The 27,760-nt window shown below is 38.5% G+C and overlaps 1 protein-coding gene across 2 annotated transcripts; it reads left to right on the top strand.

Moving 5' to 3' along the window:
• Window positions 1-1,434: 1,434 nt before the first annotated feature.
• On the top strand, window positions 1,435-27,583 carry pbx4 (pre-B-cell leukemia transcription factor 4). Of its 2 annotated transcripts, XM_044099632.1 has the most exons (9): window positions 1,435-2,178; window positions 4,072-4,185; window positions 8,779-8,852; window positions 21,367-21,611; window positions 22,146-22,336; window positions 22,457-22,592; window positions 23,084-23,240; window positions 26,461-26,547; window positions 27,522-27,583. In XM_044099632.1, the coding sequence occupies exons 1-8, from the start codon at window positions 1,994-1,996 to the stop codon at window positions 26,502-26,504; spliced, it is 1,146 nt and encodes a 381-aa protein (XP_043955567.1). In that variant the 5' UTR covers window positions 1,435-1,993; the 3' UTR covers window positions 26,505-26,547; window positions 27,522-27,583. The 2 variants fall into 2 exon arrangements, with proteins under 2 accessions (XP_043955567.1, XP_043955568.1); XM_044099633.1 differs by lacking the exon at window positions 4,072-4,185 and having other exon boundaries at window positions 1,437-2,178.
• The last annotated feature ends 177 nt before the right edge of the window (window positions 27,584-27,760 follow it).

The following is a 27,760-nucleotide window of genomic DNA, read 5'->3' as shown; positions in this document are numbered from 1 at the left end:
TTGCAGCAATAAGAGCCCTTATTTTTTCCCCCCACACGATACAAGTCTATAACTTTGCACTGGAGTTACAATCCCCAGTGTGGCTTCTGGAGGATTTTCTTGTGGCTTTATTCAGGGGAGTGATTGCAGAGCATATGGAGAAGCAAGGAGAAAATGTAGGGCTTTGACCATGAGAGTTGCTAGTAAGGGAAGATGGTGCACAGCAGGATAGATCGATTCTTATTTAGATGAAAATGAGGCTTGATGCTTGTGAGGTGAGAGGAGGGCAGCTTCAGCATCCAAATGAGTAAAGGTTTCACAGAAACCTTAAGTGAATCACCAACAATAATAATAATGAAAAATCTCGACAAAGTCAATGAAAATGGTTTTGCTTTCAAAGAAAAACAATCTTGACAGTGACAAAAAAAAAACAACCCAAAAACTAAAACCTACTTGGTAAAAATTACATTATAAAGTTACTCTGGATTTTTAGAGGTTCACATGTAAAATGCATGCAATTGGGAAAACTCTACAAGGTAGTTTACATGTTAAGCTTCTCGTTTAACTTGAGTTTGACTTCTTAAAAGCCCATGCATAGAGCAACAACTGTTTACTGGATCTGCTGTTTTTGTTGTCTCTAAGTTTAGATTGATTAGTTACAGATTGTAGTAGATGGATAGCAGGAGAGTCAGCATAAATAGTCAGTTTGGTCATACTCCCTCATGCACACCCATCATCTCCTCTCAGTCTAACAGAGCTGGCTGCTGCTCTCCTCCACATCCATTCAGTCTGCCATTCGTCTCGGAAAGCTGTCTCTGTGATCTGAGTGATAAACAACATCAGAATTGCCCAGTTTGCAAAAAGCAAGGACACTTGTTTTCAATCTGCTGTCAACGTTTTCATACTGAAAACTGATGGGATGTTTCATTCATCAGGGGTATGGGACAGTATCCTGAGCTGTTTTGCTCTGGGACTGAGCACTTCTGGAAATTAGCACAGTTTGCACACGCACATGAACGTCAGTGACTTTGCATAACTTATAATGTCAGTTGCATAGTTAGCAAGTCTATACAGGTACAGCAGCATTTTCCTGCTATTTTAACATGTAGTCACCCAGGTTGGGGATTTGCAAAAATAACTATTTTTTTGGTTGGTCAAAGGCTGAGGTTTTATCTGGACTATGAAAGTTAATGTAACGTTCTAATATGAGATTTACAAAATATTATTTCAACTGTGTATAACCAGGCTTCTATTACAGCATTCAAATCACAGATTTGGTTTACTAGTAGATTTTGCAGCGTAAAATAATCGTAAATTAGATCTAATATTTGCATATGCGGTGGGAAATGTTTCGAGATAAGATTTTCTTTTCTGTCTAAAGATGCTCTCGATTTATAGTTTATCATTTACCCACCCACAAGATCGCGCTCTGTGGTGCTGTGAGTTTTAATGGTCAAAGGGACGTACACCACTCCGCTGAAGAACATCCCACATACTCATCAACAACAATGGCAAACCGTAGTCTGTTTTGGTAACACATTTTTTTATAGGAGCAACAAGGTTTGAAACGGTGTGTGTTCACACCTGATATAACTCCTAAATTACCGCGCTATTTTAAAAGACGCGTATGTTCGTTTGTGACTACATTTTCGTTATACATTTTTCCTGAAAATGTGCGAGGCGCTCACACAGGCTGTGCATGTGTGTCCCTGCTGCCTTTCTGCTGGGCTACTGCTGCTAACCTAGCTGCTTCTTTTTACACGGTGGTTAGCCTCCGTTAGCCTGGCCGCGTTTATTAACTAGTAGAAGAAACAAAAGATACAGACGAATGTAAAGCTTGTTCGTGCTATTTGATTTGCGAAAACAACCCCAAACTAATCGCCTATTGTCGCTGTCGGGTAAGGGAATAAGTGTTGTATGATTTATCGTGGAAAACACTTTGCTGGCTAGCTAATAGGCTAGCTATTTGATTGTGTTCGTCGACTGAAGAAAACGGCGAGTTTTCTTTGAAAGTATGGATGATCAGACTAGGATGCTGACGGGTCTCACCGGACTCGGTGGACTATCACAGCCCGATGTCGGTGATCCGGACTCGGTCCGGAAACAACAGTCCCTCGGTCAGCCGCAACAAGACATTGGAGATATTCTACAGCAAATAATGGCCATCACCGACGAAAGCCTGGACGAAGCACAGGCCAGGTAAGACTTGTGAAGAGCCATTTTCCACTCATGATAGCTAAGCTAAAGTCAGTTTTTTTCTTGCAGGATTTAAAATTGAGATAGTTTGTTATTGAGGGATTAATGTAACGTCACACTGCGATGTTAATTTGCACCAAAGTATGAAAGTGAATGTACATTTTGTGCCTGCATATACTGAACATATTCGGAGTCCACTGTAGAGTGTGGGTATTTGTAAAACAAGAGAAATAAAATCTAATCTTGTTGCTGCAAATTACATCACCTGGAATACTTAGAATTTGTAATCATACTGGATTGGAAATGGTAACCGATCCTCTGTACTAATTAGTTTACCAATGAAATATTAAATCGGGGTAAAAAGTCTGATAGTATTACATTTTGGAGGGTCCGGGGAACAAAAATACAGCCCAAACTAAAATTTGTTACGTTTTATTTAGTGTTAATTTACCTGTGTATGAAGAAAATATGAATTTTAAAGTTTTAAAAAACTTTTCATCAAATCGAAACTATGGAGAAGTAGCAGCTTTGTAAACATTAGGAAATATTTGTATATAAAAAGAACGTTAATAAAACTATAATCGGTCATATTATCGAAATAATTTTTACAGCTTGTTTAACTAAAAAACTACTTTTTATTTACAGTCCAAAATAGTAGTAATAACCCCAGGAATCAAACTGTAAAGTGGGGGGGGGAAATCCCACATAAAGTTAAGATCAGGCATCACCCAGTCCTGCATGTCTGTGGTGTTTGTGGTGTCATTTATTTACGGCTCTTTTTTAATGTAATGTTTGTATTAGAAGTACTTTACCTATGCTCATTGACAGCATGTACCCCACTGAGTGACTGACTCGCACTCATTTGCCATGTGGCTCACAGAGCATAAGGTCAGTTTCAAATGAAGCGTCAGTATTTCAACAATAGACAACCGTCCACTGCAAGACTGTGGCCACAGTGTGATGTGTCATTAGCTAGTGATTTTCCACCCAACATTTGACCACCTGGTTCTCTTAATTAATTCACTCCTTTCACTCCCTCCCTCGCTGGTGTTCATCCTTTTCATTGTGTGCTGGGTGCAATCAATTCTCCTATAATGTGTACGCAAGTGCAGCTGTCCGCAAATCGAGTTTCTATTAATGAGATGGTGGTGAGGGGGAGGAATGATGCTATACTGGCAGCCTATGAATGTTGAGATATTACATTTTCTTGAGTACTACTTTGGAGAGTTCATCACACCTCATGGCACAATTAATTTTGCGTTAAAATAGCTCTTGCTGATGTTTCAGTTTCATCTGTTGTATTTCAGGTTTGTGCTGACAATAGGCAATGGCAGAACTGTTGTGAACGTATTTAGCTAAATTATTCATATTTATAAGTACAAAAAAAATCAGTTGCACTGTAGAACGTACTACTTTGGCACTTCTTTATGAAGCATTGTAGGAGTTACTGTACACATACACCTCCACCGTACTTTATATGTACTCTATCATCATACTTGGAAAATGAAATTACAGACGTGCCCTTGTGACAATGTGCCTTTGACTTTCAACTAATTTACTTGTTTGTTTGTTTTTTGTTGAGAAAATTCCAAAACATGAGGAACTTTAACGCTAAACAGTAAATGTTGTTACAGATGGAGGTCCTAATAAATACTAAATGACTTACATTTTATCGTCTTTTTGTCACTGTATGCCAATATGTTAATCATTTCCTAGGTCAGGATGATCTATGTCTTAATGTGTAAAGTCGTTTTTATGGTTACATGACATCCCTGTCATGTAATGTGGCAGGATAGGATAGGGAGTGGTCAGGGTAGCACAAGAAGTTGGTGTTGCAGAGTACCCTTCCTGCGCACCATCCACCCTCATCCTCTCACCGTGTCACCATATGCTCAGATCCTGGCCAGAGGAATCGCCAGCGCATTGGGGTGGATCAGACGACCCCACAGAGGGAGGGAGAGCAGGGGGGGGCATGGCAGGGGGTGGCCTGCCACTCAACTTCCAGCACAGGTCAGTACTGGACCGCATGCACACCTTCTTCTCCCCCCCTCCTGCTCATACCCTCCATGGTGAAGACAGCCCTCCCCCATCTCAAATTGAGCAGTGACAGATTTTGTGGAGGAAGTTGACATTTAGTTCTAGACACATAATTTATTTTTTATTTTTTTCCCCTCAAAACTCTCGCAGAGGCATTCCTTTGGACTGGGTCTTGTAGGTGCCACTTCCCTCTTTTAAAACTGCAGAGGATGTTTACAACAGAAATGGGAGTTGTGGTTAGACCAGGTGTGGCTAGTTCATATTCATCACTGGTTGTTATACGTTAGCTCTCTGTGCTTCATGCTGTTTCAAAAAGAAATGGTTTATTTTTGAAATGTTTCTTTTGCATGTTTTTTCCATAACAGGCATCATGTTGATTTTCATGGTTTTCACCAAACGTACACTCATGTTTTTCTTAACAGCGTATCAGTGTTTTTGCCTAAGAAATTTTGGTGTTTCCTGCTTAAAAACAGCAAGACTGAACAATACAAAAACAGACAATAGGCAGGTTTTCATTCACAGGGACCAAATCCCAAAGGACGTGGCTGCAGACCTCGCTGCTCAAGCACCTTTCTGTCACCTCACTTTTCAGGCCCCTCACTTGATCTCCCTCCTCAGAACTGTAAACCAATCCAAATATAGAACATATATATCTGATTAAGTAAACTTTAGTGACAGTTGTATCGCAGTGGGCTTCAATTTTTGTCCTATTTTGTAAAATAAATTTATGTTGTCTCACATGCAGATATTGACTTAGTGTTTTACATAATTGGTAGTACATTAAGGGATTTGTCTTTGAAAGCTAGACTGAAATTTTGAACTCTTCATTCTAAATTCATTATCAGTTAAAATTAAATAAGTATGGTGCTATCATTTGCAGGCAGCCTTTAAATAAATTGTTGTGGTGCCAGTCTCCTCTACCATCGTCTTGACTATATGTAATGGCAAGCTTTAGCTGAGTTGTTGTCCAGGGGTTACAGCTGTTTTGAACATTTTATCATTATGGCAATAGATATTGATAAGGTTAGGCTCATATCTATTGCCAGAGGTGGTTTCCTGATTTATTTATTTTTTTGGGAATAGTCTTCTACCTTGAACTTGGATGATCACATGCAAGACATTTGAAAGTTTACATCTATAGAGGAAAGCACTAATCCATACAGGAGATGCAGTACACTTGTGTCTAAATTTGATTGGTTGGACTTAGAGGGAGGGAGTATAGTAGGGCTGGGCAATAAATCAATAACAGTAATATATATCGTTACATAGACATGTTCAATAGTTCAGCCCGGCACAGCATTCTGGGGAATGTAGGCAGAGGAAAGGCGTAACTTCTCAACCTCTCTTGACGAGGTGGCATCACACATCGGTAAACTAATGCAAACCTGCTGAGTAACTTGTACAGCAGCAATCTTAAAAAATAAAAAACAACTTTGAGTGAAAGGAAAAAATAAATATAATAGCTTGAGAGGAAATGTTTCATAAAGCATTAATGATCACGTCATATCATTGGTTATTGATATCAACTGATATAAAGCACTTATTGTGATATGTTTTTCAGTCATATTGCCAAGTCCTGGGATATAGAGCTCCTGGAAAGTAATATTTACAGATAATTTCAGCAACTTTAAAAATTATGACTTCAAAACATCATAACAAACATGCACCAGAAAAATCTTTGTAAAAAGGATTGAAGGAAATCATGTAAGAAGCATAGCGCCACCAGTAGCATTGTGAAAAATGAATTAAATGGATGGAGGGGAGGGGAAATAGTTTGTGTTGATTAATGGTAGTAAGGGCAACATGCAGTTTATAAGCTCATCTGATGCATTAGCCATGTTGCAAAAGTTAACCAGTGGCTCCATATTAAATGATGCTTCTTTATTTTTATACAAGTGTTCCCAGTATTTTACTTTTCAAGTCTAAAAGACATGTTATGAAGCAATTTCTGTTCTCTTTTCATAGTTCTTAATTTTTTTTTTCACAGCTAAAAAAAGAACTATCCACCAGTCTTTGTAATGGTAGATAGTTCTTTTCACAATTTAATTTGAGATATTGTGACAACCCACTTCACCAGAGAATGGGATTTGAGGATCTTCTGCTTATGGTTGTAATTAGAGCTGCGAATTATCAGGAAGATGCATATTTGCAATAATGCTGCTGAAAATTGCGACGATAATGATTATGATTAATCTGTGTTTCCTTGTTGTTTTTTTCCTTACAAGTTTCTTTACTATGAGCTTCAGCATCCCAACCAATAAAAATATATATTCGGTGCATAAGGGCAGTTGGAGTTCCTTCAAGTGGCCAACTACATTATTGATATGCAGAGTGGGAATGCATGTCACTTAAATTTAAGACTGCACAACTTATCGCGGATATATCCTCATTGCAATATCAGCGTGTGCAATATTCATACTGCAAAAGACTGTTTGGAGTTGAAAAATATATATTCCAAGTGTATGAGCTTTCATTTTTCATGCTAATGTAATATTTATCCACTTGGACAATCTCACAGCAGCAGATGTTCTCGTTGGACACAAACCTCAGTGCTCAAAATGCTAAAGGTTACAGAGTGAAAGAAAAGAAGAAAACTGTCATAAGTTCACAGCTGGTATTGTCATCACAATATTTACCAGTATTGCCATCGCAAAACCCACTTGAAATATAGTGTCTTGTCAGATATTTGCATACTTGCAGTCCTTGCTTGTGATTGAGATGCTGCGTACTATTGGGATTCCATTCTTTGTGTAGCTCAAATAGAAATTGTTGTCCTGAATAAATCAAAAACAAACCTATAATCTATTGTTTAAAGCTATTTTAGTGTTTCTTTTTTCTTAAATTTCTTTCTGTTGCAAATTATTTTCTAATAAAGTTGTGTCTTATTCATTTGGTCTTCAACAGAAGTGTAACATGCATTACAATTTAGGATATTTTACATTTACACACCATTCATATGCATATAAATATGCATATGAATGCACCCTTCAAAGCGTGGGGCATGTAAATCTTGAAAGTTTATTCAGTAATGAATATTGTTTGAGTAGTATTCAAATATGGTACACTGAAAGGCGAAAGTGTTTTGCAAGTATTATTTCCATACAAATGGCTTTTGAAATCAATTGTCGGCGCTTCAAAAATATTTCAATGTGGTGATTTTCCTTACCGACTTGAAGATTTATGAGTTCATAAAAGTTATTTATTAAAATGACTATAAAATTCCAACATTTAAGATATAATTAATCAGTTTCAGTTGTAAAATCAGTCTGATGAGAGTGCAGTTCATAGCCATACTGCTCAATAAGTAGCTTTTTAACTGTTAACCTTCATATGTTCCCAAAAGTCTCCCTCACAGCTTCAATAACTTCAACTTGTTTCCCCTTTTATCCATCAGGCAGTTGTAGCAATTCTAAAAATTATAAACCATGATTTAATTCCATTGATAACGTCAGAGCTGCCTGGTATTGTTAAGTATGAGCTTTTTATTCACTGCTGTCTCACCTGCGGAGCAGCAGAATGAATCTGAACCACCTGCCTCAGCAGTTTTATATGCAACCCCAGTCGAAGTCAGAACACATGGGTATTTTACTTTTTGGTTTGGATAACGTTGCTTTTCTGAAGTGATTATGAGTTAGTCATCTTAACTGTGCATTTGTATGAATTTAAAGGGCACCTTTTCTACTTGAAGCAAGAGTTTATTCTTGCTGTATGTATTCTAGTTTGAATATGGTGTAAATTAAGGGGCTATAGACATAACCCATGTCGTGCATTGCTAAGGTTTTATTAAATTTGATTATATTGCTGTGTCGTCATTTATCTTAGACACTCAAGCATGTAATTTTGGGCTACTTTGAGGTCTATTGAATTAGAAATGTACAAGACGGAATACTGCTTTTCCACCTGTCTCAGTGTTATTTAGACACCATAATGAACATTTTTACCTCAAGACAAATAAATATTGAGTGCTCTGCAGACTGCTTGTATTGAGCAAGAGTGAAATCAAACCTGCCATAGCATTCAATTCTTTAATCCTTTTATAAAGTGTCATGGGAGTGAGTATGTTGCTAAATGGAATGCGTTAACCAGATAAGCTGAGGTGATCTCATTTCTGTAAACTATAGAGCATTTGTACATAGATAGCTTTCAGTTTGTTTGGTGATAAAAGTAATTTCTGGTTATATTAAAAATGCATCCTAATCCAAATGGGCTCTGTCAACTCACCATCTAGTTTCATGGATTGAGTATGTCTTCAGCAGGTAGAAATTAGATTACTGCGTATTAACCCTGAAATCGGGTTCTCAGTAATGATGACCTTGAGGTTTGGCATCATTACCTGTTCTTCAGTGCAAAGCGTACTAATGACAATGTTACTCTTGCTAGTTTGGATTGATGCTCCAAGGATGTGTCGATGCTTACAAAGGCACAAAACAGTTCTGTGCGCATAATGCAGACAGCTGCTCTATTACTTTTTATGGAATAGAAACTTGGAATGACTTGAAATGGAGTTCTGTTTACCCTAATCCCACCTCTCTCCTTCTTTGTTTTATTCCCTCTTCTGTCTTACAGGAAGCATGCCCTGAACTGTCACAGAATGAAACCAGCACTCTTCAGCGTTCTTTGTGAGATCAAAGAAAAGACAGGTGAGTCTCTACTTCACTCGGCATCTTCCAGTGGGCTCTAGTTGTGTGCACTGAGTAGTGAGATAAAGAATGCTTTTTGCCCCAGGTTCTTCAGAGCCTTTTTTTTTCTTTTTATGCATTTCCTCACTTAGGACGATGTTAACTAAAGATTGTATTTAAATTTTGTGGATGCGTTAATGATGCGTCATTATTACTATGCACCAGGTTAAAACCACAGATTTATGGCACCTCTTCCTTTCTTGGAAACAATCCAAACTTTACAGCTGTAACTAATCACATGCTGCGTTCAGTTTTCCACAAAAACGAAACTTAGAGTTGGGAATGACGTCACACCCAAGTTAACTCCGGTTAACGTAGCTGTAGAAGTTGGGATTTTGAACATCATCTAAGCTGTACTTTACACATTTTGTTCAACGTAGAATTGAACTTTGATTTTTAGACTCATTCTTACAAATGTGTCTTGTAAAATAAACATGTTGTCTCGACAGCTTACCGGTGCTACATTGGATCTCAATGTCAACTTTCTAAAAGTTCTTTGACTTTTGGGTAGCAGGGCCTTCCTGTTGATTTTTTTTTTCCAACTCTGTAGAACTTTTGAGTTCTGACTACAAATGGAGTCCAGAATTAGTCAGTATCTTTTGAAACATGAGTATGATGCCAAAACTAACATCTCAGACTTCACTAGCTAATCCTTCAGTTTAGATCTACATTTTAACCTGGAGCAGAGATGTGCAGAATAGTTTTACCTTTTTGGTAATTGGTAAATATTGGCTTACTATAACATCATAGAATGGTGATATTGCTAAAAATTATAACTTTGGCAATAAATACACATTTTTACCACTCCTTTGCATGTATCCATACAATGCATTCAACTCTCTTTCACCTGTAGTTTATTTGACATTGCATCTATCTACTCCATTCAACAGGCCGGGTCTATTTTTGGCATGTAGAGTATTGGAATATAATGACCAACAAATACTCCACTCCCAATAGCTTTTTGCAATATTCATGTTGCACAGACTGTGTGAAAACAGTTTTATGTGATATAACATGCATGCCTGTCAGCAGTTTCACTTTCTGGGGAGAGGGGACACGATCCAGATCCATATACTGTTGTCTTAACATCAGGTGGACAAGACATACTCTTGCATTATTAATATATAGTCCAACTGTTGAGAAATACATGTCTCTACTAATGTTAAACACTGTAAATTGGGAAATATAGCCAATTATAAGCAATGCAGTAGCGCCTCTGTTGGCAATTCAAGTCGGTTTTTGGATAGATTGTTTTGGTGCGGCTGGATATGAATGGCAGATTGATGGTTATGGTTGTGTAAATGGGTTGGGTTTGCAAAACCCTCCAGCTCCTCTATGCTCTTGTGCTGTATGCTTTCTTCTCTCACTGTCCTTGGCTAACTGTAAGTCTCTCTTGTTCAAACACAATTTGAAAACACTGCACTGCTGTCTGTTGTGGCCCTCTGTCAATAATGTATTATTGCTCTCTAGTGATTGGAGGGAAGTAAAGGCTAGGCCTGAGAGATTGGGGCTGGGTACACTGTTTCCCAGGCAACCAGTGGTCTTATTTACCCTAATGCCATTCACTTTGATTTTCACATTTGGTCTCCCAGCAAACTAGACAGTAGAACCTGTGAGTACTTGTACTGTGAGCACAAGAGAATAGCTCACCAAGAATACAGTTGGGTAAATACTGGAGCCATACTTAAAGTATTCCAGTCACGAAACGCAAAGACTTTGGCTTTGCTTGTACTCTGTTGGCCATCTGCCATGCAGCTCCCTAACTGCACCGTGTACCTGCTTTGGTATTTCACGGCCACTGAGATCCCCCCTCTTTAGGCCCCATTGTCTCTGAGGAATGTAAAATGACTTTTCATTGGATCCTTCAGAAACCCAAATCAATAGTACTTTTGGTAGCCATTACATATTTTTTTTATTTTTTGCATCCCCCCCTCCCCCCGACTAATAAACAAAAGATGTGTCGGCACAACCATGTACACAATATGTCTTGCACACACTGATGCATACACACCAAACAGGGATAAAAGCAAACTCTGTCTTGGTTCTACTCCTACTGCTTCGGTCTTGTCCTCTCCCCCTCCCTCTCGCTGCCTCGCTCCCATTCTTGAAAGAGAAGACTTACTCTGAACTCAGGGCTTTGATATGGTAATGTAATGGTTGGGGTTGGAGGAGGGGAGGTGGGTTATGGGGGAGGGGAGGTGAATTCCTATGAGTACTGCAGTTGGTTAGATTGTTTTCATTGTAAAGGAAATGTTCTGCGCAAATGTCAGTACCCACCCTCCCCCTCTGCCACCACCCCAAAACACCCCCATTTTACAACAGTTCCAGTGCTGTTCTAAGCTCCCACATGAAACATGACCTCTGTCTGTGTGAACTATAACTTTTGTCAATGCTTTATTGAAGATGCACTACAAGGAGGACATGAAATTACTTGAAGGGACTCTGCGAATGATCAAAGAAGAGTCTGTGGTTTTGCTTCAACTCGCTTCTTTTACTCTCTTGTTCCCGTGGGTATTTGTTGTAGAAAATAGCTCATGGTGCAGTGGGACAACTAATACCAGCTCCTCAGATAAGCCCCTGCAGTCCATTAGTTGTCCTTTAGTTTTGGGCATGTGTTTCCTTACTTTTATTTCCTTTGATGTTAACATGCCAATAGTGAGTCTGTCACTCACTCTCCTCTGCCACGTTTATCAAGTCCGTCTTTTCAAGCTTGAATATTTACAGCTGTTTATTTTTGGAAATGTTTTAAATGACTGCAAAAATAGTATTGCAATAGTTATTTTAGAGCTATATATTTCTTTTTGTTTGTTTTTACCTTTTTAAGGACTTCAGTATTATTTCAGGCCTTCTCCCTACCCCATCACAAGGACAAGTTCACAACCATCAACCTTGTACATCTAGATGAGCTGTCTGACAAACGTCTCTGATAGTTTTATGGATGTAGAACTGTGTAAAGTGAAAAGAGAAAGATTATCTTTGTTTTGCATTAGTGTCGTAGTTTAATCAACTGATGCTGGAAGTGTGTTTATAAATCTGCATGTCAGCGCTCCTCAGGAACACAAAATTGTCTGCAACAAATAAGATGATCTCATGAACATGTGACATCAACTATTTTGTTGGACTTTGGTTGCTGTCTGCCCCACACACACTTAGGCCTTTTTAGTCTAGATAGGGTCTTGTGAAGAAGGCCCTATCTTCATAGAGTCGTTACATTTTTAGTTTATTAAAATGACTGAAGTTATTTCAGATAAAACTTTAATTGCGTTTTTATGCATTTTATTTAAAACAAGAAAAGTATCACGCATTCTTTTTGCGAAACTAAATACGCTTAGATACAGGCTTAATAAAGCTGATCTGAAAAAAAAAAAAGTTTTCTTCCAATGAAGAATATTTCTTTCACTGGTAAAAATGTATGTTTTTATCGATGCCTGGTTAATTTCTTAGAAGAAATAAGCATGTTGGTTGAATAAGAACATATTAATTATTATATGGTTTATGTGTGTATAGTTCTTTTTTCTGCCAAAATGTGGAATATGGTGGCATTATTCTTTTGGCCTATATTTTTATATGATGCTTGGGTGATTGTTGAAAATTCATCATTAGACAAAGTAAATTGTTTGACTAGATGGTGAGTGAAATAACTAGTCCTTAAACTAAAAGTTCATTCAGAGAAATGTTTATTCAGACAAAAATTATTAACTAGGATTTTTTTATTTATTTTTTTATTATCATTTAGTATCCATCCATCCACAATAATCTTGGCCTTTTGTTATGCATGTTTCCACTGTGGGGTCAAAAGCTGGAGCTATTATGTAGATCACATCCGGTGTTGTCAATAAAAGTCCTTCTTCTGCTAGACTGTTGCTGCAGTCTGGGGATACAGATCTTGGCCACTGCAAAAAGCAAAATGCTTTTAAAACGGAAAAGTCAGACCAATTCAGCATTAATATCAGATTGTGTCGTAGCAGGCATAGTTTAAAAGCTACGAACTGTCACTCCAAACTTTGTGGAAATGTCTGTGCTGATCCAGACTCTTGAGTGTGTGTATGTCGGAGAGGGGAAAGGATTTCCAGTCGGAAAAATAAAATATGTACCAATAAAACTGCAAAAAATTGGCTCACAGAGAGTTACTCCAGACCTTCTGGAAATATGTAACTGCATCATGTTGTAACTTGATATTTCTCATGCAGTCTTATTATTTTTGTTTTATGTGTTCGCTTTTTTAGAACGAGGATGAAAGAGAACTCTGGTCAAAATTGCAAACTGTGATTTTGAAAACACAATTTATAATCATTTCATTGTGATTAAACTCTGAAACTGAATTACAGTCGCTTCTAGTTCAAAGAAATTTAATCTACAGATCTTTAATAATTAAAGGCTGTGAGTTGTGTCCCAGAGGAACAGTAACAACATGCATGCATGCAGCAGTGGCAGAGTTTCTTCTCCATTCAAACTTATAATCTATTCATAATCCACAATCCTTAGCAGTTGTGATTGTGTTATTTTGTATCTTGGAAGGAAAATGTGGTAAACTATTGTAAGGTTACTGGATTAAATTCTTAAAATCCCTGCTTTGACCCTGGAAACAGACCTATAGTACAAGAGGCATTTAGTCTGTGGGCAGTTGAAGATCAAGCCAGACAGCTTCCTGCTGTGAGGTGACTGGTTTAAAGACCACTGGGAAGCCTGCTGAACTGGTTAATGCTGAGGAATTTGGTGAGCCAGTTGTAGTTTGAGATTTTTTTGTTGTTGTTGTTTTAAACCAGACTCTTTTTAGTTATGGCACATACTTAAAAATCCCAGTGTATTAGTGCATTGTTTGCCATTTTGTGTACATTTTCAGGAGAGTAATGAACTCCATCATATTAATTGAGTTGTTGTAACAAAAATCTAATTACTGGTGCCAGAAGGACCCCATATTTGTCAAAAAAAGTCTTTGAGCCTCAAAGGCACTCCCTCTCCCTTTTTATGTGTTTTTCTTTTTTTTTAAATTGTAGTAAAATCAAACAACAAACTTACTAAAACATTGTTGAAATGTTACTGCTGTTTCAACAGAGAGAGCTTAATTTTGGGAATCTGAATTTTTCAAAAATGTATAAAAATGTTCCATTAAATTGCTGAAATTAAATGAACTGTGTCATGTCACTGTAGGGTGAAGTAGCATCAGTCAATCTTCTCTAAATACTGTGATCTTTTTTTACAATATTTTTTTCTACCTCAGGGGATATTTAGGACATTATGTCAAATTTTGGGACATTTTTATCAACATCTTTTGAATGCGAGTCAAAAACCAAACTAGTGATACTCGATTCGGGACACTTTATTCTCTTTTCCACAAAAACAACATCACATGCACCAGTTTAGTTGATTATTTTTGCTCTACAGATTTTGGCTGAGATCACTTGATGAAGTCATGTGAATCACTTGCCTCATTAAAATGGCCTAATTGTTATTAGTTTTCAAGCAGCCTAACTTGGAATAGAGCCATAAAATTTTATGAGATGTTAAGAACCTAAGGGAGGTATTTCATTATATTTTATGAGGAAAAATGTTAAATCTATTGCAAGCTAAAAATGTTTATAGGATAAAAATAGTTGCCCTAAGAAGAACCATATTAACCATCTCTAGGGTTTTTAAGTTAAATGTGCTTTCTATTGTTGCTCAATTAACACTTCTCTCTTAAATACATCCTTGGGATTAGTGTGACTCTTCTTTTATTATTTAAAAATCCAATGAATTTGTGTGTATTGTGACATCCGCCATTCATTTTTTCCCCTACTGCTTTCAAGAAGAGGATGAAAAAAGACAATGTGTTAAAGGGGGTGCAGGAGTGATACAGAGATTGATGAGGCAGTAAGAGCAAGAGTAATTACTTGGTGTCCATTCCCCAAGCCAGATTGGCAGACGGCTAATATCACACAGACCCCTGGCCCTGACAGACACCCCCACACGCACAGACACACACCCCGACTCAAACTGGGGATCAAGAGCGCCCCGGACCTAATGGCGTGTGGGCCAGTTGATTTCCCCATGTGGCATTATTCCTGAAGGAACCAGACTTTTCTGTATCAGGATGTTTTACCAGCAATACTGATTGGGTTGTCTGTTGTTAACTCTGCGTTTGTATGAATCGAGATTTCTAAACGAATAAACATATTGGGACACAATCACTTCAGGACTTTTTGTTGTGGGATTGAATTTAGATACTGGACAGCAGTTTTAAGGGTATTTGTTTCACGTTATTTTTATCCTATTGTTTTATGGTGTAAAATAAGACTCATTAATAAGAAGAAAAAACACACAGGTGAGGTAAAATTATAGGCTGTAGCATTTTGCTCTAATTGGGCTATTCAGCCGAAAACATCGCAGATTGGCACATGTTCAGTTTATACAAGTAAAAACACTATTTGTTTGTCACAAATGTAACTTATTCCCTTTCTGATATGTCTGTGCTTTTCAAACCACTTCTGTGTGCTGTTCTTAAAGGAAGTCAGCATATCACTAATTAAAGATATGCAAATGAAGTCTCAGCTGGATTGTGCTAGTTTGGTGGTAGTGGGATGGGAGAGTCTCTGAGCCCAGTTCCTAATCCTGACTAATTAAGGATTAATTACAATTGATGGGTGTCTTCCACCCCTTAGCTGTTATGCACATAGCTGTCCCAGACAATATGTTTGTCTATTTCACACCATGTCATTAATGTTAGGAAGAAATAGAAACATCAGGCTGGCAGAGGGAGGGGTGTAAACACAAACACTAAGACGCTAAACATTGTTATGCAGTAAATCAGCGTAGCTGTATGGTTGATTGATGCCATTTGTGCAGATTCATGTTAGGTCACTTTTAAGTCTTGGTTACAGATGCTTTTTGGGGAGCTGTGTCACTTTGTTTTCAATCTTTTGATGCTTTAAGCAAATCTGCCTGTGTTTGTTACACAAATCCAGAGGTCATGCTGGTCAAAACCTCAGGTTTTTTGCCCAGTGATTCATGTTAATAGCAAATTAGTTTTATTCAGAACTGAGGTGGTACATTTGAACTGAGCAGACTAACCATGTCGCCCCAGTTCTCTCTGGCACCATCTGACTGTGTCATAATGCTTGTTCACTTGTTATAAATGGGCACCGCTCCTCTGATCTATGGCTTAATTGCCACCAAATTTGCATAACAGTGCAAATTAACGACCTCTCAAATGAGCGTTCATTTTTCACAAAGTCTTTAGGAGCTCCTTAAGAGTCTGTGCTAATGAGCACAGGAGGCAGCTGGCCTGATGAGAGTTGACTGGGGGAAGATCCTTGCAGTGCTGTAACAAGCCTCCTGCTTAGGTGCTCTTCATCATCCTCCTCATCCTCCTGTGACATTTTCAATTCTTTCTTCTTGTCTTTGGATTTCTCTCTGTCTTGAAATGTACTTCGCTGATAACGTCATGTCAGTGGTCCACAGTAGTACTCAAAGTTTACTTTTTGGTTCAGTACTGCTTTTGATGACCATAATTATTTCTACACAATTTTACTCATTGTTTTATCTTCAAACATTACCTAATTAATCATGACTTTCTATTAATAAGTAGCAAAATTCTTAACATTTTAGTTATACAGACATCTGTAGTTAAGTTCATCCATTCATCCATCCATTTTCTGTTCACCCTTGTCCCTAATGGGGTCGGGAGGGTTGCTGGTTCCCATCTCCAGGTCGCCAGTCTGTCGCAGGTAGTTAAGTCTGTATGACTAATTACAATTTTCTAGTGTTGAGGAAATTTTAACCATTTGAATCTGTCATCTTCCTTGCATTTACCTGAAGTTTTCTATTGTGTTCAATTGAAGCTAACGCAGTACTCTTCTCGTTGATGTCATTTGAACATAATTAGTAGTTTTTACTGCTTGGGAAATTCATTTTTTTAATATTTTTTAAGTGTCTAGTTTTTATTATAAATTACAACGAAGTAAACTAAGTGTTTTTTAAGGGAAAAGATGTAATAATTCATGAAAAAATGCAACTGGAATGTTTGTTGTCTTATTTCAGTGTATTTAAAAGAATCATTAATATGTTTTCTCTTTATATTTGTTGGTGTTATAATGTATGCCTAAATACCCCCTGCCCATTTTGGTTAATTAATGGCTGACTAATGATGTGCTGGATTGAAGTGTTGTCTTTGCCTAAGGTGTGACTTCGCCCATTTACACTTTAGTCAGACCACACTGTGTTTACTCTCAATCTGTACCTCCATCTCTCTTTCTCTCTCTGTTTCTGTGTGTGTGTGTGTGTGTGTGTGTGTGTGTGTGTGTGTCTCAGAGTGGGGGGCTTTGTGCAACAGGACTCTGGTGAACTACCCAAACAGATGCTGATTAGTGTGAGCTGCTTAAAGTAGGAATGAGCATATGGATCGGGCTCATTAAGTTGACAGTACTTTACAAAAATACTGCCTTCCAGGAAAAAAAGGGTCCATCTTTGTGCTGTTGAAATTTACTTTGGAATAATTTTTACATCCTAACATTTTCTTTTTCATCTCTTATTATGTTTTCTTTTGTTTGCTTACACATAATTTTTATTTCCTATATAAAGTGGAATTGATCAAAGATTTACCAAATTTCTAATCTATAGGAGATTTAAATGTCTGAACAAACAACAAGACGACTGAACGTTTGCCTCTTTTAGCAAAACAAAATGAGCCGACTTGGAGCTGCTTCTGGCTACGCATGAATCTCAAGTGGAAATGGAAATATTCCACACAGCTGTGAGCTTTCAGAGATGAAGCCTAACATGCAAGCCAACAGGAGTTGCTTGATGGCATTAATGCTATTAGGACACAGAATTTGAACTTAAAGTTGCATATTGTTCCTTTCACAACAATAAAAGTGGGTGAACCTAGCCTAGCCATCCTATTGTTTGCTTCAAATGTAATATTTTGGAGCGTTGTAGCTGTCTGGTCGCACAAACCGTACGCCATCATTACGTCATTCCTCCACGCTGCGACTACCCCCCACGGTGAGTCAGGGGTGGGTAAACTTCAACCCCCCTCTTTGCATCGCTTCTTTCACAAAACGCATGGAAATAAATGGTGCCTTAATCAGCATTAAAGTATTTTATGAAAGGGATTTTTGCCTTAGACCACTAGTTGAAGATTACATGCACTCCTTCTGTATATTATTTAATTATGACTCCGAAGTTCTTACTTTTTTTCTTTTAATTTCCTATAGGCCATTTTTTTGTATGCCATTGCATTCATTGATGCAATATTAAGTGTTTATGTTATGCTTGAGTATTTTTTGGAAACTAGAAATTTAAACCAACCCTTGAGATTTTCTCTTAAAGACTGAAACGAGCTGGAAAAGTTGAGGATGTGTTTTTGTGAAACGCTGTACTTATTCCAAAAGTTAAATATATGGAAATTTAAGACTTGTATCTGGAGTTTTGTTAGATACATTTGTGCAGCATGTTTATATTCTTCAAAGCAGAAGCATTTCTATTTTAAGTTATCCTCATATCTGGATTGTTTGTAGCGCCTGGGACAACCTGAGGTTTTCAATGTTTTCTTTCTCTCTGGCTCTCCTGCTCTCTGGCGCATCTGTACTCCAGATTCAGTGTAGTTCTGTTGCCCCTCTTTCTCAGTCCCTTTCTTCCTTGCACACATATCTTCTTCTGTGACTCCTTTTTTCAATTCTCCTTGGTTCTCCTTCTACCCTCTTTCTCTCTCTCTCCTTACCTTTCCCCCCCTCTCTCTTTTTTTTTTTCTTCTCTCTCTCTCCCGATCCCTTGCTCTCTCCCAGTGAAAGGCTGAGAATACCCAAGGGAGCTGATGCAATTAAAATGCTAATCCTGTCTGTCTACAGAGAGAGGGAAAGGGGGGGCTGACAGCATGAGGGATTGCGGCTCACATGGAGAACTCGACTGAAATGGAGAACAGGGGGTGGGTATGGGGGGGCGCAGAGGGAGAGTTTGTATGTGTGTGTGTGTGTGTGTGTGCATGTGTCGTAAGGGTGCGTTGAAAGGGAGAGGGGGGAGGGGATATGTGTTGGGGGAGACAGAGTGAAAAAGGGGATGCTAGCGAGGGAAAAGACAGACAAGGATAAAGCTTGTGCTCTGAGCTGAGCAATGATATACTGACGGCGTTTAAGCCTTATCTATGCCTATGTAAGGAAAGCATTGGAGTTAATGTACAGCACTACACTGTTGGCTGAGTTGTTCACCTTTACCTGCACCACTTTTTATTTTGTCTTTTGTATCTGCACAGCACAATGTTTCTACTTTGGCTGTGCAGAAATGAGAATGATTATGTATGCAGAGAGAGCCCAGCTGGATACCCTGAATATTTCATAGTATGTGTTGCTCGCTTAGTCTTCCAATGCCACACCGCCCAGCTAGGCTTGTAACATATGCATAATGGTGATTTCTAAAAGCTATAAATGTTGGCTGTGAGCCTGTCTTATTGTCTTAAAATATATATATCAGTGATTAGCAGTTGCAGCTCTTTTTTGGGTTTTTTTAGGATTCTAATGGAGACCTACATAATTTATGTGGAAAAAAAGTAACTGGCCATAATTAAACGACTGCACCAAAGTATGCAGTTCTGATATTTTCAGCTTTCTGAAACTGTTAATTTTGCTTTTTGTTGACTTTTATTGTAGTCTTTACTTTTCCATATGTGATACAGTCTTTTCTTTAACATTATCTTTAACTCATCTCAACAGCTGTAATATCACTAGGCCACTAGATTGCGCATGAGTGCAATTCTGGGTAATCACAGCTTAATTGGAGTAATTAGGGGAATGTTGGGGCATTAGGCTACAGCTGGGGGCCATAATGAGTCACAGTAAAAAAGGAGAGGGGGGTGGTTAGGTGAGACGCTCCAAAAGCAGCAGTTGCCCTCTTGTCGGTAGGTCATTGTACGTCTCACTGGGCAGCAAAAGTGAGAAATAAAACTTTGTTTGATTTAAAAACCCACAAGTCTTCACCACCTTAATCATTTTCCTTGAAGCTTCAGTCAGAAGACTCGCAAAAAAAGTTTTGGTAAACAAGTTAATTTGTTAATTGTTGGCTCATTTTTTAGAAGTTGTTGGCTATCTGACTAAAAAGTGCAGAGATCGTTTGTGTTTTTAAAAGGGGTGGAAGAGAGTGAAAAGGAGGGAAAGAGATGGGCGAATCAGGGTCATTAGTTCAGGCAACTGGGCCTGCTGCATTCCTAAGCCCTGAGATGGGGGAGCAACACAGCAGGAATGTGCCTTTGGTGGAGAAGAGGCATAAGGCAAGGGAGAGAAAAAGGCAAGCAGAAACAATAAGAAAAGTTAGCAAAGAAGCAAAGGTGGGCCTGGTAATAAAGTGGAAAAACTTAGCAAAGAAAATGAAAATTGTCTTCAGACGTCTTTTGAACACCAGTGAGTAGCCCTTGATTGCTTCACACATAAAATCAGAATTTTATTGTAAATAATATTTTTTTTAAAGTAACTAAGTGAACAGAGAAGCACATAAATTTGGAACAAAAAACTTATTTGACGTAAAAGTGAAGCTTGAACAAGTTCTAAAAAATGTTGCATTTTGGCAAAAATCATTAAATTATCTAACACCACATAGGCAGGGATTATTTATCCCTGTTATTTCAAACTAACTACTATTACTTTCATAATATGCATCTGAATCTCTTGTCAACTTAAAATAATATACACCTGTGAACACAGGTTGAACCAATATTTACATTGTAATGCAAATTAATTCATCTTAGCTAAAGAAACATTTTCCATTAATAATTATAATTGTTCATTATTTCTTATTGCTTCTGTATGACAGTCTTGCATACAAAAAACTTTTACTTTAATGAGATTTAAACATACATTAAAGAACTGCATATCATTTATCACATGTAATTTTCTACAAGTTTCCAACTCTCGTTACTAAAGTGAAGACACTGAATTGTTCAAGAAGCTTCCACGCTTACTTTCTGAAGTTGAATGATTGAAACGCAACGAGGCCAAGAAGAAATTTAGTTAAGTGTTAAAAGCTGCAGGCCCTGAGAAAAGATTATAGTCTGAAGTTAAAACTTTGGTAACAGAGTGGTGTCTGTAAGGGAGAGTGTGTATGTGTCTGGAAATGCATGTGTGAATGAGAGAGAGATGAGAGCAAGGCTGTAGGCTGACAGAGGTCCTGGTATAATACAGTGGTGGAGAGCAGCGACTGATAACTATACTTATGGCCACTGGGGCTCATAGTGACAGCACATGCACTTCTATTACTGGCCTCATGCCTCATGCCCTTATCTCTGGCAGGCTGCCATTGAGAGACCACACTGCCCTCTGCTGGTTGTTCAGAGCAACTCCATGCTTTAAAGAAAATTCACCCTTTATCCGCCCAGTACGATAAACAAAATAATAATTAAATAATTAAAATAATAAAGCTTCGTCACATCCAGTTGTCTGTTCATAATGACTCTTAGTTGCAGTTGTTGAGTCTACTTGTCTGACTTTCATGGGTTTTCTCTTCTCTCTAGTTCTGAGTATACGAGGTGTACAGGAAGAAGACCCCCCAGACCCCCAAATCATGCGGTTGGACAACATGTTGCTTGCAGAGGGCGTGTCAGGACCAGAGAAAGGCGGAGGATCGGCCGCAGCCGCTGCAGCTGCAGCCGCAGCAGGGGGCTCACCCACTGACAGCAGCATTGAACACTCTGACTACAGAGCCAAACTTGCCCAGATCCGTCAGATATATCATTCTGAGCTGGAGAAATATGAACAGGTTTGTCCTGAGCAGACTGGAACCTTTGAATTTGAACTAAGCCTGCCTTTTGTTCATTTTATTTGGCTTTACAAAAGTAATGCACAAAGAGAAAAACGGATGTAAAATGAGAACTGAAACAATTCCTCAATGCCCTATTATTTATTGTAGCACTTAGAAAGTCATTGCTGTCTAAAATGGCTGAAACTTATTAGAGAGGCTCTAATCAATCAATCAGTCTGATATTAGATTGGCCAGTGTTTTTTGATTGGCTCTAATCAATAACTGGCAGCTTGCGTTGCTAAAAAATATCAGATTTTGCATACTTTGAAGTTTAAAAAAAATCAAATAAAGTTTATGGATTAGTGTTTTTGAGGTCATTCTTTAGCTGAAACAGCAGATACTGTTTTATCCCTATTAATACTTTTTCATATGAAGCTAATCTGATCAGTACAGGACTCATCCTAATCTGTACCTTTCAGTAACACGTACTTCATCCCATCTTTTAGCAATAGCACTTAACTCCTTTCTGTCTTTTTTTTTTCTTCTTCCCAGGCCTGCAGTGAATTCACCAACCATGTAATGAACCTGCTGAGGGAGCAGTCTCGCACACGGCCCATCTCTCCCAAGGAGATTGAACGCATGGTGGCCATAATCCACCGTAAATTTAGCTCCATCCAGATGCAGCTCAAACAGAGCACCTGCGAGGCAGTCATGATTTTGCGCTCGCGCTTCCTTGACGCCAGGTCTGCCTTTGTGTTTTGATTGTATTAAACCACACCTGTGTGCTTGACATGTACTTCAAATGCCCGACATGTGGTTCAAATGCCCAACCTGTTGTTCATGATTTATTTTGTGTGTGTCAGACGTAAGAGACGCAACTTCAACAAGCAAGCTACAGAAGTACTGAACGAGTATTTCTACTCCCACTTGTCTAACCCTTACCCCAGCGAGGAAGCAAAGGAGGAACTGGCCAAAAAGTGTGGGATCACTGTGTCTCAGGTGAATACTTTACACTGCTGATATCCAAAATAGTTGCTGGTAAAGCAAATTGAAGGTCACCATCTGTTAAATCCCGACAGCTTTGAAATATTTTATTTTCTGGTAAAAAGAGATTTGATTTACGAGCTTCCAGGTTTGTTGCCATTTTTAGCTAAAACTAGGGACGCACCACACAAAATACAGACTTTATGGATTTTAAAAAGACCTGGAGTCCACACTAACACTTTGGGGATCACACACTTAACAACTGTGTACACTGAGGGTTAGCAGGCTACATGATTTGCCAAACCAAATTAACCCAATTGAGTTTGGAACGGCTCCCCTCACATAGAGTCTCATCTTTACCTCTTACTCATTAGACAATTTTCTGCCAACAAGCTGATGCAAACTGGGTAAAATCATAGCTGCCTATTGTTAGCTTTAGGGGTGATTCTGCAGCTAAACAAATGTTTATTTACTGCTTTATAATATAAAATTCATGTGTTCTTCAGGTCTCTAATTGGTTTGGCAACAAGAGAATACGCTACAAGAAGAACATCGGTAAGTTCCAGGAAGAAGCTAATCTGTACGCGGTTAAAACGGCGGTGGATGCTGCGAATGTGTCAGCGCAAGCCAGTCAGGCTAACTCTCCAGCAACACCCAACTCAGGTATTGGCACAATCCCACCTCATTCCATAGTTCTGCTTAAATAGTTTGTCCACAGTGTAACTCATATGCTTGTATTGCACCTGTTTTCAAGTCAAGTAAGCTTCCTGTTCCTGGTTTTTATTGGTGAAGATTTTTTGTTTCTGAACCTTTGCTGCTTTTTTTTTGGTTTCCGGGATACACCCAGATCTTTTTCTGGCATTTTCTGTTTTTATAAGCCTTCGTATTATAAAACGAATATAAAACTTGGGGAATATCTTTTGTATTATCTCACAGTAAGTATTGATGCATTTACTAGTCAAGCCATGCAGCATCTTGAACACTGAAAGTCTTTCTGCAACAATGCTAAGGTTTTTTTTAAGACTTTTGCATGTATTTTATCTTATTTGTGAGATATCTGAAGTTGTATATCTTTTCTTGTCATGAATTGTCCTTCTAGATCTCTACAGGAATTTTGGTGACTTGCTGTTTTGACTTTTGATATTGCGCAGACATCTTGTGTTCTGTTTTAATGTTTCTGTTACCAACTACACTCAAAGGAGGAACATGAAAGTTTCCATGGGTGACTAAAATAGTTGTTGTGGTCAGGCATGCAGTTAGTTTGCACTGTGAGCCACAGTTATTTCCTCAGAGATGATCTTGTTGTTGAAATTGAACTAGTAAAATCTGAATGAATCACAAGTATAAATGACGATAATTGTGTGAAATTTCATCCTACATGTTTTTATGACAGAGTGGGTATCACATTGATTTTGTTTCCATTTTGAACCACTTTGTAACCCAGATAATTGAAACGCTTAAACATTTAGTTTTGTGCTTGTGGTTATTTGCAAACTGTAACTTGCCTTTTTGTGTTTCTTCTGGAGTAATGACCTCTTCCTCTTTTATTGACCTTTCAGATGATGGAAGTCTCATTTTAGTATAGATAAAGATAATCTCTTAACTTGCTTCAGCCAGCACCGTTGCACTTTTTTTTTTTTTTTTGCGTTGCACACACACACACACACACACATTACAAAAACACTTTTCTTCTCTGGAACACATAACCTTTCCTACCAGTATAAAGACACGGCTGTTTAAAGTCACGTTAATGTTAATTAATTCAAACCTCTGAAATACTAATGTATAGAAAGTAAAGAGAATAAATACAAAAATTCCATTTTTGTAACATTTAGCTAATATAAATTGTTCTAACTGACCTAAAACAGGAAATATTTAGTTAGATTTAAAGTTTTTAGTAAAATGTGTTAAATGATCTGGTTTCAACTGCATATGGATGCACAGAGAAGGTCAATCTAACTAAATACATCAAAAAAACATGCACACATGCTTTCTTAAGGGTCAGCAGGGTCAAACAGCTTTTCTCATGCAGGTGATACCTACCTTGGCCAACGTTCCCTCAATGGTGAGGGTCTCAACTTTACCCCCTCTCTACAGCTGCAGGTATGCAAAAAGGACAGCTGCAGAGTTGATGGAGTTTCTCCCCGTGGTGTAAACCATCCGCAGAGCATCCCTGTATATTTTCCCTTAGCCTAATTCCTTCTGACCCCTCGTCGGATCCCGTCCTAACTGAACCTTTGATATTACCACTAGATCCTGCCCCACACAGTGCAAACTGACCATTCTTTCTTTAGAGAGAATTGGGATATTGAAAGTATTGGATTTTCTATCTTGCGTACATACGTCAAAACCCATTAAAGGGTTTATCAGAGCTCTTAATCAAGGCTGTCCAACTCAAAGCATGCAGCTGAGACAAACCCACGTATAAAAGATGGCATTCAAACCAATAATCTCTTTGATTAATGGTCAGTTTCTTTGCCTCTTGGCAATCCTGTTCCTGCAGCAGCATCACAGCTTCCTATCTTTGCCAGTTATTGTTTTTTCATGCATATCCAAACATTTTGTATTACCCCTTTATTCAAGTAGTTAGTTTTGTTTGTGTTCAGTGGTTATTTGTTGAAAGTGGTGTTTTGCCGTTTGTTCAAAATCCACAGATTTCTGTTGTAATGCTTTATTACGGGGCTTGCAAATCAAAAACTTACTTTTTGGTTTCACTTTCTCTTACTGGTATGTCTGGTTGCTTAGGTGATGTTTAAGCTTAATCTGGGTGGAACCGCAACAGCAAGGCAGTTAAAGTGCAACTATGCCCCAATCCTACCCCTTTGAAAGCAGAGCCTGAGACATTTTGAAAACATTTCCAGCTGGGTGGAGCCAAGAGACACTGAGGAGAGTGGCCAAGTGTTGGGGATGAGAGGGGCTGAACGGGTCTGTAGTCCGAACAAAAGAGGCACTTTTACCAACTTATTAACTTTGTCGCTACATATATATACTTCAGGACTGCTCTGTCCTGAAGTATGCCGATAGTCAGAGCAGAAGAGACCCACTCAGATTCCACTCCGTATCCACATTGCAAATAAATCACTCATTTGTAAAGTCGACCATCGCTGTTGACCACACTTGGTATTCCAACTCCTGACTCGCCACCATGCTGGGGCTGTGTGTCCGGGTGAGATGCTTTTATACCCAAATGGGGCGACTGATGAAAAGTTGTACTATTTTAAACAAATAAAGAGAATTCAGCTGTGGAGGCACCGTTTGACAAAAGGGGCCATCACAATTAATGTGGAACTAAAATTGATGCAATGTCAAACTTCACACAGAAGCATTAAGATGCGACCCTGAATGACCTATGCAAACTGTTTATCAGCAAAAAAAAAAAAAAAAGTTGATTTGGAGGTTAGTTGCACTGAAGGTTTGCTTCAGATGGCTTCACAAAAACAACCTCAACCATTATCTTAGAAGCTATCTACACTGCTTTATGTGAATTAAAATAGTTCAGACTAGACGAGCACTGGAGGATAATTTTGTGTCTGTTCTTTTTGCAACTTCCTGTTGCCATCTTTGCCTTATTGGGTCAGCCTCGTTTCACACCTCTGTAGGGCCCTTTCCGCTCACAGTGGTTGGGCGTCTGTTTTCCACCCGTAGATGATGATGTGGCTTTTTTGGTTGGTCAACTGAAACCACCCTGTTCCATACTGGGACCTTTCAGCTGACAGAACATTTGTCAATTGAAAGTGACCTAAAAGGGGCTTGAGGAATGCACACTACTTCTCTTGCATTATGTAGAAGTTTGTGGATACCAGCTGCTCTTTGTTGACCCGTTAATGACAAATTTTCTTCTGTCTTTAAAAATGTTAATATTTCAAATGGTGTTTTTTCACAGGTGGATACCCTGCACCGTGCTACACACCTGACGGGCGGCTATGAGGAGTTGTCAAGCAGTGGCCTCTTCACCCCTCATCGCCTGGATGTAAGTAGCTTGAAGTCTGCGTTGTTATAGTTTCAATAGCCGAGTTAGCAACCACTGCTGTATTTTCATCTTTTCAGAAATTTAAGGATGGAAAAATTCAACACATTCTCACCACGCGTCACATATTGACGCGAAGGGTACCGCTTCAGCGTCACATGTTGATGATTTGAGAAGGTTGCATGTTTTACATGGATTATTCACGCGAAGGGTTCTCGCAAACACTGCCGAACCTTCAAAACCCCACGATTGGTTAGGTTAAGGGAAAAAATTATGGTAAGGCATATGGTAAAACCCCTCGCGTCACATATTGACGCCAAAGGGGTGCCCTGCGTGTCAATATATGACGAGTTGGGAGTGAGACTGGGTTGAAAAATTACATCCATCCAGTCGGATAGCTTCATAATGTTGGCTCAATAGCTTGCTTTTCTGCCTTTCATTGAAGATTTTTAACATGAAATTCAGTTTAAAGAAATGCATATTACATACATTATACATACTGATGACATTTCATTGCTGTTTTAAATATTATGATTTTTCAGAAATTAAGCCATTATCAACTTTGTTGTCTTAATTTTTATACTTCTTTAGAGGTGGCCAACATTTCCAGGTGTTGCAGTAGATATGATTGTCTTAAATTTGTCCATTCGTTGCATCATCCTGCAACATTTGATGTTTTCTTTGTAGCTCTAGTGGAAGAACTTAGATGTTAATGTGAGGGAACAAAACTACAAACCCCATCATCCCTGGTAGCAAAAAAAGCATTAATCAGGTTACTTTTCACAAATTATTTGGGTCATAATTTTAATTGTGGCCTTAAATGTAAACTAATATTTCAATTGCATGTGAATTGTGCTCAGTTATTTGACCAAGATTTTCCTCAGCAAGGACACGGATAGCATATTTTGACCCATTAAGGTAAGAAATTGGTCATCAGTCTTCATCTCTGTGCCGCTTCCCTCCTTGTCTGGCTGCAGGCTAACAGCTGGCAGGACACCACCAACCCGCCCTCGGTTACCTCCCCTCCTGGTCCACCTGGCAGCGTCCACTCTGACACTTCCAACTGATCTGGTGGCTTTACCTGCCTTCTCTTTATTCCCACTGTGGTCTGCTGTTAAAATCATCTTGTGTTCCTATTTTTCTTCGTTTTTTTTTTTTTTCTTTTTTTTGTTTCATTTCTCCCGTGTGAACAGGCCACATGAAGTTGTATACACAT

Source organism: Gambusia affinis, linkage group LG19 (assembly GCF_019740435.1).
Source record: "Gambusia affinis linkage group LG19, SWU_Gaff_1.0, whole genome shotgun sequence".
NCBI classification, from domain to species: Eukaryota; Metazoa; Chordata; class Actinopteri; order Cyprinodontiformes; family Poeciliidae; genus Gambusia; species Gambusia affinis.
This window is presented reverse-complemented; position numbering and strand designations above follow the sequence as displayed.

Excerpts from the sequence above, each read along its gene's own strand:
- pbx4 (XM_044099632.1), top strand. The coding sequence starts at position 1,994 with ATGGATGATCAGACTAGGATGCTGACGGGTCTCACCGGACTCGGTGGA. Across the intron at positions 22,593-23,083 it reads GTGGGATCACTGTGTCTCAG|GTCTCTAATTGGTTTGGCAA; the intron begins GTGAATACTTTA and ends TGTGTTCTTCAG. Across the intron at positions 23,241-26,460 it reads TCCAGCAACACCCAACTCAG|GTGGATACCCTGCACCGTGC; the intron begins GTATTGGCACAA and ends GTTTTTTCACAG.